The sequence below is a fragment of the Plecotus auritus genome (assembly GCF_963455305.1).
Source record: "Plecotus auritus genome assembly, chromosome: 1".
Taxonomy (NCBI): domain Eukaryota; kingdom Metazoa; phylum Chordata; class Mammalia; order Chiroptera; family Vespertilionidae; genus Plecotus; species Plecotus auritus.
This window is the reverse complement of record NC_137770.1, coordinates 152,766,331-152,780,225: the sequence shown is the minus strand read 5'-3', so window position 1 is coordinate 152,780,225 and position 13,895 is coordinate 152,766,331. Positions and strand designations below refer to the sequence as shown.

Here is a 13,895-nt window from a genome sequence, read left to right as displayed (position 1 = left end):
TAAGAAAAACTATACATGCAACTTACACATTTTGGGGTGTTTTTTATTTTTTTTTATTATTGCTCTTTCATTAGCAAAACTTTCTTACTCTTAATTCATCTATGGTAGGGCCACCAAGAGTAATTCACTATCAGAAGTCTTACCAAGATTGCTACTTTTAGAAGATCTTATAGGTCTTTCTTCTTTATATTCCAAAGTTAGTTGTTGCTTGCTGTGAAATAAAAAATGGTGATAAATAATATTACTGTGCAAACATAAAAATATTTCCCAAATATTGTAGATTCTTAGAATATTTCAGATAACATCAGAGTCAATATTAAAACTTTAATTCTACTATACACTTCAAATTTGTAAGTTCTACAAAATTCTTATGAAGCATGGAATTTTTTTTAAAAAAGCATAAGACATTCATGATTTGAGGGCAATAGAGTTTGGTGAATTAATTAGAGTTAGCTTGACATAATGGCAAGTCTCTTGAACTCAGACATTCTAGTTCAGTAACCAACAGCTATTTGTTCTCAAACAAGTCAGTTTTCTGTGACTGAAGGTCCTCCTCTACAAAGAAACAGTCTCACTGCCTTACTTTCGAAGGTTGTTTGGAGAATTAAATGAGATAATACAGCAAAAAGAGATGCTAGGAGAAATAGTTAGGCAAAGGAAAAATCTCTTCATGAGCTTTATTTTTGAAACTATTTTAGAATCTCAATGAAATCCCATTGTGGGTTTTTCTCAGTTTCTAACATTCAAACGTTGCAGTTCTCAGAAAATATTAACTAGAGGCCCGGTGCATGAAATCGGCAGAGGGGGGTCCCCTCAGCCTGACCTGTGCCCTCTCGCAGTCCAGGAGCCCTCAGGGGATGTCTGACTGATGGCTTAGACCCACTTGGGAGTCGGACATCCTTAGTGCCACCGAGGAGGCGGGAGAGGCTCCCGACACTGCCACTGTGCTCACTGACTATGAGCCCAGCTCAGGGCTTCTGGCTGAGTGGCACTCCCCCTGTGGGAGCACACTGACCACCAGGGGGAAGCTCTTGTGTTAAGCTTCTGCCCCCTGGTGGTCCATGTATGTCATAGAGATCGGTCGTTCCGCCATTTGGTTGATTTGCATATTAGCCTTTTATTATACAGGATGGAACTGCCTGATAGTCAATGTGCCCCACTGAGGGGTACCGGATTGCAAGAGGGCACAGGCCAGTCCAAGGGACCCCTCCAGTGCACAATCAGAGCCAGGGAGGGAAGCAGGAGGGCTCCAGGGCATGTCTGCCCCATCTTGCTCAGTCCCGATCAGCTGGACCACAGCAGCAAGCTAACCTACCAGTCGGAGCGTCTGCCCCCTGGTGGTCAGTGCACATCATAGCAAGCAGTTGAGCAGCCTTAGCGTATCATTAGCATATTACACTTTGATTGGTTGAACGGATGACCAGACAACCAGACACTTAGCATATTAGGCTTTTCTTATATAGGATTTCGGTAATTACCAGTTCTTTCTTTGTGGTTTGTAATTCAGGGTGTCTCAGCTACTATATAAGTTGCAACTAAATTTATGTACAAATTCATTACCTCATGAAGTTAGATAACACAATACTCCCTTATTTTTGTTGTGATTCATACCAACCACAGAAAACTAATAGAAGTCAGGACCTGACTTGGACTGCTACTATCCCTTCCCTTTCTACTCACAATGTAAACCAGCAGATCTTTATGAGAATGATGTTTAATATCCCTGTCCACTCCCAATTGGCTTGGATGATAGAATCCTACTTGTCTCTCATGGATACCGATGAGTCATGGATGGGGCCTTAGCAATTGTAAGGACCAATAACCTACTTTTGAATCAGAGCTTTCTAACTGGCTTCCATGTGAGGCATAATTTAAAATATTTTGAAACCTTAGGTAAATTTCAACTCACTTGGGACTGTTTCATTCTTATGGCAAAGAGATCCCTTGAGGAGCCAACCTCAATTATGGAGTCTCAGGCAGGCTGCTGCCTACTTCTCTGGGAAAGGCGACATGGGACCTCCCACTACCTAAACAAAGATGCTCTAGTGTCCTTGGGGGGCAGATCTGGTAACAAAGGAGAAAGTCTGGTCTTCTCCTGCAGCTTTATTTCAATCTCTCCGACAGCTTAGAATGGTTCCAACTAACACCACCTTCTTCTATCCAAAGCCCTTCATTGTTTCACTGTCCCCAGCTTTAATAAATGAGCCTCCAAATAAAAAACAAGGAATGAACAATTGTACCTCTCCATGTGATTGACTTTTGAACCTCTAGTTACTAAAAATTCCGCCATTTTCTCTTTGTTTTCATATTTAGCAAGTGAAAGTGGTGTGAAGTCATCCTGTATAAACAGAAAAACAGTTTATAATTTATTAAATTATATAAATACAAACTGAACATTAAAACTTATAAAAGATCCTCTGAACATATACATATGACATAGAAAGTAAATAAAAAGTATCCCCTTTTGCCCTGGCTGGTGTTCTCACTGGTTAGAGCACTGGCCTGCTCATGGAAGGGTCCAGGTTTGATTCCAATTCAAGAGATTGTACCTGGGTTGCAGGTTTGGTCCCCAGCCCTGGTCTGGGCCTATGCAGGAGGCACCCACACATTGATCTCTCTCTTTCTCTCTCTCTCTCTCTCACCCCTCAGTCCTTCGCTCCCTTCCACTCTTTCTAAAATCAATGGGGGGAAAATCCTCTGGTGAGGAGGAAAAAAAAATAAAAGGATCCCCTATCTTCTCACCCCTGTGTAGTCATTGGCTGTTCTTCCCTTTAATATGCCCTCCACTGCCTCATCAACAGATTAACTGTAACATGATTCTCCAAATCTCACTTCCAACATTTACAGTCTGGATTCCAAGAATCTTTGTTCCTATCTTGGTTTCCTGTTGCTATTTTGTTGCCTGTGGACTGGGGCTTCCTCTTCCCACTTGAACTCACCCAGCTCCCCTTGCTGGGTACTAGGCCTCCTCCTCCCACCCATCCCCAGCAGCGCCATTTCCCAAGCCCCTGCCAGCATAGCAGCCAGTCCCCAGCATCACTTCACTCCCCCAGGCCTTCAGTCCTTAGTGGGCTCTGAGCCTATCTCCCACTCCCAGGCACTAACAGGAAGTTCTTCCTTCTGGGGTGGAAGGGAGGCAGAGCTTTGCCCCTTCCATGGACACTACATTTCCCCAGCCCCCTGACCCGGCTTTGGAGTTGTTTCCATGGTGACAGGGCCTGATCTATTGTATTCAGTGTATGCATATGAGAAAGAAAATGCTTGTGGGGAAGAAAGAAAGAAAGAGAGGGAGCGAGAGAGAGAGAGAGAGAGAGAGAGAGAGAGAGAGAGAGAGAGAAATGCTTGTGCCCAGCTGGTGTGGCTCAGTGGTTGAGTGTTGACCCTTGAACCAGGAGGTCAGGGTTGAATGCCCAGACTGGGATGGGCAAGAGGCTGCCAATGGATAATTCTTTCTCATCGTTGATATTTCTAGCTCTCTCTCCCTCTTCTTTCCTTTCTCTTTAAAATTAATAGAACATACAATTTTTAAAAGGCTTGAAACTGAGGTAAAAATATGTTTTTCAAATATTTTGTAAATAAAGTTACTTGATCTATACCTTGTTTCTCGCTTCCATATTTGCCATACAGGAAAGTAGCTTTTCCACTATAGCTGTGTTGTGACCAAGGACAGCATAGTGGAGAGCAGTGTTGCCGTGGATGTCCTTCACATTTGGATCGGCACCATGGTCTAGTAGAATAGTGGCACATTCTTCTTGCTCATATTGTATGGCCTGTCAGTATTATGCCAAGAAATAGAGTATAAGTCCTAGGAATTCAAAGTAAACATTCCACTAGTTTCACCAATGGCTTCTAGTTAAATGAAATAAACTCATTTTTATTCTAAGTAATTAAATTAAACCCATCTCATGTTGACGTAGTTGGCGAGTACATACGTGAATCAGAGCTGTTTTGTTGTCAGTGTCACAGAGGTTCAATAGGCAACGTCTGCGTGTTAGCAGTCTCACCACTCTCGGATGGCCCTTGCCACAGGCCACGTGCAGAGCAGTCCTATGAAAGTGAGAGGACTCCTTAGGAACTTAGAGGGCACTGGATGCAAGCATACACTTGTCCATGTTATCATAAACATTTCTCTCCATGCCTTCAAAGCACATATTTATTTTTCTTCTGGAGACAGTACCATATTTATTAGTTCTTGTTACTCACCACATTAGTGAAGGAGAAGCCTATTTGAATACAGAGAGGATGACTTGGGGATTCAGCTCAACTTGGGTCTGATCCTGTCTTAACTGTCACTTATTAGCTGTCACTTGGCCTTTCTGGGCTTCAATTTCCTCATCAACAAAATGGGGATAAAAATAATAGGTGTCTCACAGGACACCATTGTTTATTTTAATGAGAATCTATGCAAAGTGTTTACTACAATACCTGGCACACAAAAAACAGCTCAATAATTGTGATAATATTAGTATCATTATTACTACCACTTTACAAAGACAACATTTCAATTAAGTAAACTGATATCATTATACCTACTTTGCAGATGTGTTTTAAGGATCAGAAAGAACACAGTATTTCAATTATTCTAAAATGCTTATATTCTCTCACTTTAATATCTCTGATAGTGGAATCCAATTTTTAGTTCAGAATGTCTTACAACTATTACTGGCAGCATTTAAAAAATTTTATTGGTGCCGAAACCGGTTTGGCTCAGTGGATAGAGCATCGGCCTGCGGACTGAAAGGTCCGGGGTTCGATTCCGGTCAAGGGCATGTGCACTGGTTGCGGGCACATCCCCAGAGGGGTGTGTGCAGGAGGCAGCTGATCGATGTTTCTCTCTTATCGATGTTTCTAGCTCTCTATCCCTCTCCCTTCCTCTCTGTGAAATATCAATAAAATATGTTAAAAAAAATTGTATTAAAAAATTTTATTGGTACATAACATACTGACATCATGCCATTTATTGTTCCTTACATTAAGTGAAGCAATGGTAACTACAACAGACCTCTTGCAATTCTAGTCAAATGGTTGGCATTTAAATAAATTTTAATTCTTAAAAGCCTTATCGGGGAAAGAGGACTAAAAAAGCAAAACATGAATTTTATTTTTAAGTAATTCTTACTCTGATTTTCAAAGAAAACTTAAGCCAAATGAATCAGAATTCAAATATATAGGATGGCTCATTTTGTTCAATATTTAGATTTGTAGATTGTATGGAAAGCATATGTTCCCAATGATCAATATTTGTATTTCATATTATTATACATTTCAAAAGGGCAGGCAAAGGTTATCTTTTACAATTTCCTACGCTCAGAAATACTTTTGTTTGAAAGCAGGGAGAAAAAAATTCAACCTGATGAGGTCCTAATACTTCAATTATGAATTTCTCATTTTGCTCATATTGGGCAACATGAAGATTATAAGAATGAAAAGGGCCTGAGAGGGTTTAATCACCAAAATTTATAGGGAACTCATACTTGATAAAAAACAATCCAATCAAAAAATGGGCAAAGGATCTAAATAAACACTTTTTGAAAGTGAACATACAGAAGACCAAGAGACATATGTAAAGATGTTCAAAGTCACTAATCATTCGAGAGATGCAAATCAAAATAACAGTCAGGTACCATCTCACACCTGTCAGAATGGCTATCATCAACAAATCAACAAACAACAAGTGCTGGTGAGGATGTGGAAAAAAAGGATTGCTGGTGGGAATGCAGACTGGTGCAGCCACTGTGGAGAACAGTATGGAGTTTCCTCAAAAAATTAATAATGGAACTCCCATTTGACACAGCAATCCCACTTGTAGGAATATATCACAAGAAATAAGAAACACCAGTCAGAAAGAATATATGCACCCCTATGTTCATAGCAGCATAATTTACAATAGCTAAGATTTGTAAACAGCCTAAGTGCCCAGCAGCAGATGAGTGGATTAAAAACCTGTGGTATATCTACACAATGGAATACTATCTATCCTATATAATAAAGAGGTAATATGCAAATTGACCATCACTCCAACACACAAGATGGCTGCCCCCATGTGGTCAAAGATGACCGCCCCCATGTGGACTCCAGATGGCCCTCACAAGATAGCCATCAGGAGAGGGCAGTTGTGGGCGATCAGGCCAGCAGAGGAGGGCAGTTGGGGGGGACCAGGCCTGCAGGGGAGGGTAGTTCGGGGGGACCAAGCCTGAAAGGGAGGACAGTTAGGGGTGACCGGGCTTGCAGGGGAGGGCAGTTAGGGGCAACCAGGCCAGCAAGGGAGGGCAGTTAGGGGCAACCAGGCCTGCAGGGGAAGCCAGTTAGGGGTGACCAGGCCTGCAGGGGAGGGCAGTTAGGGGCCATCGGGCTGGCAGGGGAACAGTTAGGCATCGATCAGGCTGGCAGGGGAGTGGTTAGGGGGTGATCAGGTTGGCAGGCAGAAGCAGTTAGGTGCAATCAGGAAGGCAGGCAGTTTGGGAGCCAGCAGTCCTGGATTGTGAGAGGGATGTTCGACTGCTCATTTAGGCCCAATCCCAGTCAGACATCCCTCGAGGGGTCCCAGATTGGAGAGGCTGCAGGCTCGGCTGAGGGACACCCTCCACCCCCACCCGCCCCATGCACGAATTTCGTGCACCAGACCTCTAGTCTGTATAATAAAAGGGTAATATTTTAATTAGACCAGATAGACTGGACATCTTCTGGACATCCTTATAGACAAAGCCATGGTGGTGGGGGCTGAGGCAGAGGTGGTTAATGGCAATCTGGCTGACAGGGGAAAACAGTTAGGGGTGATCAGGCCGGCAGGGGAGAGCAGTTGGGGGCAATCAGGCTGGCAGGCAGTGGTGGTTAGGGGTGATCAGGCAGGCAGGCAGAGTGGTTAGGAGTGATCAAGCAGGCAGGCAGATGAGCAGTTAGGAACCAGCGGTCCCGGATTGTGAAAGGGATGTCCGACTGCCGGTTTAGGCCCAATTCCTGTCAGTCAGACATCCCCCGTGGGGTCCCAGATTGGAGAGGGTGCAAGCTCGACTGAGGAACGCCCCCATGTATGAATTTTGTGCACTGGGCCTCTAGTATATGCTATATAAAAGCCTAAGCAACCGGTTGACTGGTCAACCTGTTGCTATGATGTGTACTAACCACCAGGGGGCAGATGCTCAACACAGCAGCTGCTCCCTGGTGGTCAGTGTGCTCCCACAGTGGGAGCGCAGCTCAGCTGATGGACGGGCACCAGATGCAGGGCTTACGGCTGGCCGCCGCAGCCCAGAGACTGCAGTGGAGCAGCAGGAGCGGTGGTGGGGGCAGGTGCAGTGGGGCTGGATGAGCAGGAGTGGCAGGTAGGAGAGGCAGGCAGCAGTGGACTGCCAGTTTCGGCCCATCCCTGCAGGCCATGGTTCACCTCTATTTTCTATTTTATTATTTTTTTAAAGAAAAAAACCCAGGTAGAGAAAGAAAAACATCACATGATCTCACTTGTATGTGTAATCTAATGAACAAAACATACTGATGAACAAAAAAAGTCCAGAGGTTTGGAAGCATGGAATAGAACAACAGGTCTCAGGGCGGTAGTGGGAGGACAGGAAGAGATCAACCAAAGGACATATATGCATAACCCATGGACAGAGACAATAATATGGGAAAGTCATGTGGTGGGATGGGGTTTGGGTGGAGGGAGGACAAAAAAGGAAAAAATGGGAGACATCTGTAATACTGTCAACAATAAGACAACAAAAAAAACAGTTTTAAATGTTTTTAAAATTTTATTTTTAATTCATTTGAGAGAGAGAGAGGGAAGGAGGGGGGAGAGTGAGAGAAACATTGATGTGAAGGAGAAGCATCAATTGGTTGCCTCCCATAGGCACCCCACCCAAGCAGTGAACAAACAAGGAACTTGGATAGGAGTCCTGACTTGAAAAGAACCTGAGACCTTTCAGTGTACAGGATACTCCCACCAACTGAGCCATACTAGTCAGGGCACAATTTTGAATTTTTTATTTTTATAACCACACAACTAAAAAGATTAATCTATAATCATTTACATATTATATGTAATAAAGCTATATAAAGTAAAACACATATAATGTGCTTACAGGCATTGATGAAAAACAGCCTGTCAGTAGATGAACAGATGAAAAAGATGTAGTGCATTTACACAATGGAATACTATGCTGCTGTATAAAAGAAGCAACTCTTATACCCTTTGTGATGGCATGGATGGATCTGGAGATTATTAATGTAAATGAAATAAGCCAGTCAGAGAAAGACAAATACCATATGATCTCTTACATGTGGAATCTAAAAAACAAAATAAACTGACAAACAAAACAGGAGCAGAGGCATGGATACATGGTCCAGACTGACAGATCTCAGAGGGAGGGGGTGGGGGAACTGCAAGAGATTAGCCAAGAACATACATGCATATGTGCATAGCCCATGGGCACAGACAACTATGAAGTGAAGGCTGAAGGGGGCTGGGTGGAAGGGCACTAAGGGGGTGAAATGGGGACATCCGTAACAGTGTCAACAATAAAAATAAACATAAAAATAAAAATATTCCCTTTACTTCTGAAGAGGCCAACAGTTGTCAGAAGATACCAATTCTCCAAAAAATTTCCCAAAAATTCCAAAAAACAGAAAGTGAGAAATCAATTCATGATATTTACTAGAATGTCTGTATATGTTCATTAAAGAAATTAGGTTTTTAAAAAAGGAAATGTTCATTTATAATACAAATGCTCAGAAATAAATTTTATCACATTTTGCATATATTTTCCATAACAAAAGATCATAGTCTGTTTGTATGTATAACCGAACTGAATCTTTCTTATTAATACACTGCTATTTTAAGAAGTGCTGAGTAAAACAAATTATTTATCTAATTATTTCATAATGATAATGATATTGTAGTATAAATAGAATTGATTGGTATAGGAAATATATATATATATATATATTTTAATGTGGTACTCAACATCAAATTGCCTATTTCAAAAATCAAAAGCAACTTAAACTTAAGCAGCAAAATAAAGCCAATCATTGGTCAACTTCACAAATTTTGTGGATGGAAAATATTATTTCACTCCTCTTTTAACTTATTCCTTTTCTTACCAGGGACACTAAATATTTTTTCCTTTGTCCACTGGTCACTTATACTTATGCAAAAAGTACTTTGTCCACTTTCAAATTAGAGTTTTTTCTTGTTGATTCTAAAGACTTCTCTCTAAAAGGAAGACATATTTTTTTCTCTGAAACACATACATTGTAAATATTTTACAAGTACATTTTCTTTTATTTTGCCAATATTACTTTTTGATACACAGAGGGTTTGAATTTTTTATATTGCTCAATCAATTTCCTGAAATCTTGCTCTTGAAGTCTTGGTCAACATTTAAAAAAAAATGTATAAATAGGCATTTGTGCTTTCTTCTGGTACTCTTCTCATTTTCTACATTTAAAATTTTTAATCTGGAATTTATTTTAATCTAGTTACTTTTCTCCAAATACTTAACAGAAAATTTCCACCATTTTTAATTGACCTTTTCCTACAAACATGAAATGTCACCAGAATCAATTTCTAGAGTCTTACATATATTTGTGGTGATTGGGCATTTTCCATTCTATTCCAATCATTTATCTGTAAATAAGTACTTTGTGAAAGTTTATAGTACATGTTGATAGCTAGAAGGGTAAACCTGTGTCTACTATACAAAATTTTCTTAATTTCATCACAATGAAAGATAGCATGTAACTGAAAGAATTTTAAAACATATTTATTTGGTTGTAAAATTGATAAACACAGGAAGAACACACATTTTGAGAAAGTGAGTCTTCCTAATCAGGACCACAGCCATCTTCCCACTTCAAAGTTCCTTCTGAGGTCCCTCCATAAAGAACATAGGTGCCCACTGATATAAAGTGGTTATTGGATTTTATCCAAAGAACTTTTAGCCCAGAAGTTGATCGATTATGGGAATTATTTCTCTCATTATGCATTTTTCTGTAGCATGTAACATTACAGTGTAAAAATGTGTACATCCTATATAATAGAAGCCTTATATGCAAATCGACCGAATGGCCAGTCGCTATGATGCGTACTGACCACCAGCGGGCAGATGCTCAACGCAGGAGCTACCCCCTGGTGGTCAGTGTGGGAGCGTTGCTCAGCCAGAAGCTGGGCTCACGGCTGGCAAGCGCAGTGGGATGGCGGGAGCCTCTCCTGCCTCTGCAGCAGCACTAAGGAGCAATGAGCAGGCGGGTGGTAAGGAGCGAGGGGTCCTGGACTGTGAGAGGGTGCAGGATGGGCTGAGGGATTTTGTGCACCAGGCCGCTAGTCTAATATAAAATGCTGTCTATACTTAATTTTGTTTCCATTATTGATATGTAGTTACATCACTTAAAAGTTGTCAGTCACGTGTTCTGTAGGAGGAATTGTGAGTGGGTCCTTTTGTTTTTGCTCACAAAGTTGGTCTGAGCGCTAGACCCCAGGTCAGGTGCCACCAGGGAGGAGCTGCGGGGCCTCGGGAGGGAAGTCAGCCCAGCGCCCTGGCTGACAGGAAGCTGCTCTCCAGCTGCTGAGCCAGACCCTCCCGCCTCCTCCCAGTGGACTCCGGGCCCCCAGCCTCCTAGTCCCCATTACCTGCTCAGCCTGTCCCTATCATTCAGGCCACTTTTCCTGAACAATAGGATTTGCTTCACTTTCCGCACGTTGCCCACGCTGGCAGCTTTGTGGATCGCTCCCATATCTTTGTCTTGAAAGAGAGGACTTTTGGCTCCCACGCCACGGCTCCCAGGTTTGGTGTGGGAGTCCATGGCCGCCAGGCTGGGACTTTTCAGAAAAGAAAACACCTTCTTCATGGCGGAGAGTCAGGGCTTCAGAGAAGCCTCACCTTCCCTCCGCTTTTTGCTTTTCGCGCCTCCTGAGCTCAATACCAGCTCTCTAGCCAACCACCTCACGCCACAGCATTCAAGCAGGGCAGTTTGGCAGTTTAGCATCTCTCCTCTCGGAATCATAGTAACCAAGCAACGGCCTCTGACATCACTAGGCATGCGCATAGGGCCTTGTGGGTCAAGGGTAGCCAGAGCCCATGTGCAAAGCCCAAGTAACTCAAATCTCAGAGACTGCCTGGTGGGTGTGTCTCTCTGGTTAGAGCTTCCGCCCGAGCACCAGAGGGTGGCGGGTTCCATAACTAGTCAAGGGCATGAACCGAGGTTGCAGATTAGATCCCTCGTCCCCAGTCAGGTGCATTGGGGAGGCAGTCAACCAAGGTCTCCCTCACATTGATGTTTCTCTTTCTCTCTCTTCCACCCCACCCCCACCCCTCCTCCTTTCCTTCCTTCCACAAAGAAACAATTAATGGAAATAATATACTCAGTGAGGATTAACAAAAATTAAAATTTAAAAAAACTCTCAGTGATTGCCTGTGGGCAGGTGTGGGTTCTGTTCAAACATCCCTGGGAGTTGGCCAAGTAAGTGTTTGCAGAGGCTTGCAATAATTACCCCAGTGAAAAAGCAGTCTTTGCCTAAGACCAGGGCTAGGGTGGTGTGGAACTTCAGGACGCTCACGGTCTGGTCCCCCAGAACACTCCCCTTAAAAACATCTCTAAATCTCCCAGTGCCCTAGTTTATGTTGGTTCCACATCCCTCTGGCCCCAGCCAATCTCCAGGGAATTTAGCGGATGCAACAACAGAAGGATGTTTTCATGGTTTCAGAGACTGTGGCAATGTGTGTCTACAGGTGCAAATTTGAGAAACCAGTGCCCATTCTCCAGGTGAAAGCACCTTTCCGCAGGCCTCTTAATCCGCCCCCTTTGGCCTACCTCTTACATTACATTTCATTTCCTCCAAATAAATCTTTAATCAATCCCAGATTTATTTTGAAGTCTGGTGTTCACATTTAAGAACTTTCTTAAAAAATGGCTATTCACCTGCCCCAAACCACCTTTTCTCACCCAGTTTAAAATGTCACTTTACTGTGCATTACACTCTCTGGTTATGTTTTCTGTTTTTGGGTGGTCTGTTTTATCCATTGAACTGCCTGCTTCTTTTTGCATCTGCACTGCACTATTTAAACTTCTTTATAAAATGTATTGTAGTATTTTACAGTTTCAATATTCCCCCTCCTTATTATTCTTTTTCTGTCTCCTCCTGGCAATGTTTACCTTGAAATTATTTGAAATGAATTTTTTTTAATATATTTTATTGATTTTTTTACAGAGAGGAAGGGAGAGGGATAGAGAGTTAGAAACATCGATGAGAGAGAAACATCAATCAGCTGCCTCCTGCACACCTCTGAACCGGGGTTGTGCCCACAACCAAGGTACATGCCGTTGACTGGAATCAAACCTGGGACCATTCAGTCCACAGGCCGATCCTCTATCCACTAAGCCAAACTGGTTAGGGTTGAAATGAAGTTTTAATCAGTATTCCAAGTTTTTTAAAAAATCTTAGTGAGATTTTAATTAGCTTGAGAATTAACTTTAACTGACAATCTCTTGAATCAGTATATTCAAATACCTATGATGTCTCTCAATTAATTTAAGTCCTATTATATGTTCCTTTTAGCTTTTGGTAGTTTTTTTTTTTAAATAAATCTTTTAAAATATTCTTATTTATTTAGAGAGAAACATCTGTTGTCCCACTTATTTTTGCTTTCATCGGTTGCTTCTTATATGTGCCCGGTCTGGGATTCAAACCCACAACCTTGGCATACCTGGACCATGCTCTAACCAACTGAGTTCCCAGGCAGGGTGATATTTTCATTTTTGGATTTTTGGTTTGTTTTTGTTGTTGTTGCTGACACTATTAGCGACAGCAACAGTGGTATTTGTTTTCCTTTTCATTTTTTATTGTGATGGAATATTTTTCCATTATCATTATAAATGATTATTATAGTAATATCTGTTCAGTTGACAATCTGACTGAAGGAGTTTTCAAGCTGTAATTTTATAACTGGTGAAGGAGTTGACAGTTTATGGCAGGTTCACAGGGAAGGCAAATTGGATGGTAAAGATTACACCAGAAAGATGTACTATTGAGGAATTTTATGATGCAGATGAAAAAACAAAATAAAATGCAAGCAAGAGGAGTTGTTTTTATTGAGGGGTAAGATAATTGTTTTTTAAAATGACATAAAATATCTATTTTTTCCTCAAATCCCATTAGCCAAATCTTTCAATAATTCGCTTACTGAGCTTATCATCTTCACCATTAGGAAGCCTCTTGTGCTCCATACATGTTCCATATTCTTTAAGATTTACAAACTTAAAGTCTAAATACTCATTTCCCCTTGCTTCCATCTTTCTCTATCAGCAACTCCTGTCTTTCCATCTTTATTCTATTTCTTAGGAAGGTAAAATAGGTTGACTCCATATTCCACAGTAACTGGTATAAACATGTGAGTGCCAACAGAGACTCCTTTTAGTGTAGTTCTTGATCCAGCAACTCCAATTGGACTACACCTGCTATGGTAGGTGAAATGCACAGGAGCAGGACCTGGCCCACAGCAACAGCTAATGCAAACCCAGCTGACTGAGAACACACCACATTCCTACTACATTTGCTAATGCGTTCGGGAGCTAGCCAAAATGAAAAGGAACAGAAACCAACACTGCATAAAATGCACGAGGAAAATGTGAACATTTGGTAAACACATCTTACAGCAAGACAAATACATACGTTTTAATTTAGGTAGTTATTCTTCTGAGGCCATTTATTGACATTTTGTTCTTTGGTTCAATAGTTCGCAGAATTGCTTGGAAATGGAAACTCAGAAGCTGAGTGCCTGGACCTTCTGCAAAGATTGCTGCTGGTGAATGGGTCCCTGCTGAGGGACAAGTGCCTTCATTGGTAAAAGAACAATTAACCAAACCAACAACAAAATATTCTCAGGACAACTCAGCTTAGTTAGACCAAC

The 13,895-nt window shown here is 41.8% G+C and overlaps 1 protein-coding gene across 1 annotated transcript in view; it reads right to left on the bottom strand.

Annotated features, from left to right (window-relative positions):
- Positions 1-10,836, bottom strand: part of LOC308241425 (putative coiled-coil domain-containing protein 144C) — a gene marked incomplete at both ends in the record, with an annotated part of 71,274 nt that extends 60,438 nt beyond the window's left edge. The window contains 4 exons of the mRNA XM_080654839.1: positions 144-211; positions 2,241-2,338; positions 3,597-3,770; positions 10,678-10,836. Coding sequence (XP_080510965.1) covers positions 144-211; positions 2,241-2,338; positions 3,597-3,770; positions 10,678-10,836 — 499 coding nt within the window. The remainder of the gene's footprint in view (positions 1-143; positions 212-2,240; positions 2,339-3,596; positions 3,771-10,677) is intronic.
- Positions 10,837-13,895: the final 3,059 nt, after the last annotated feature.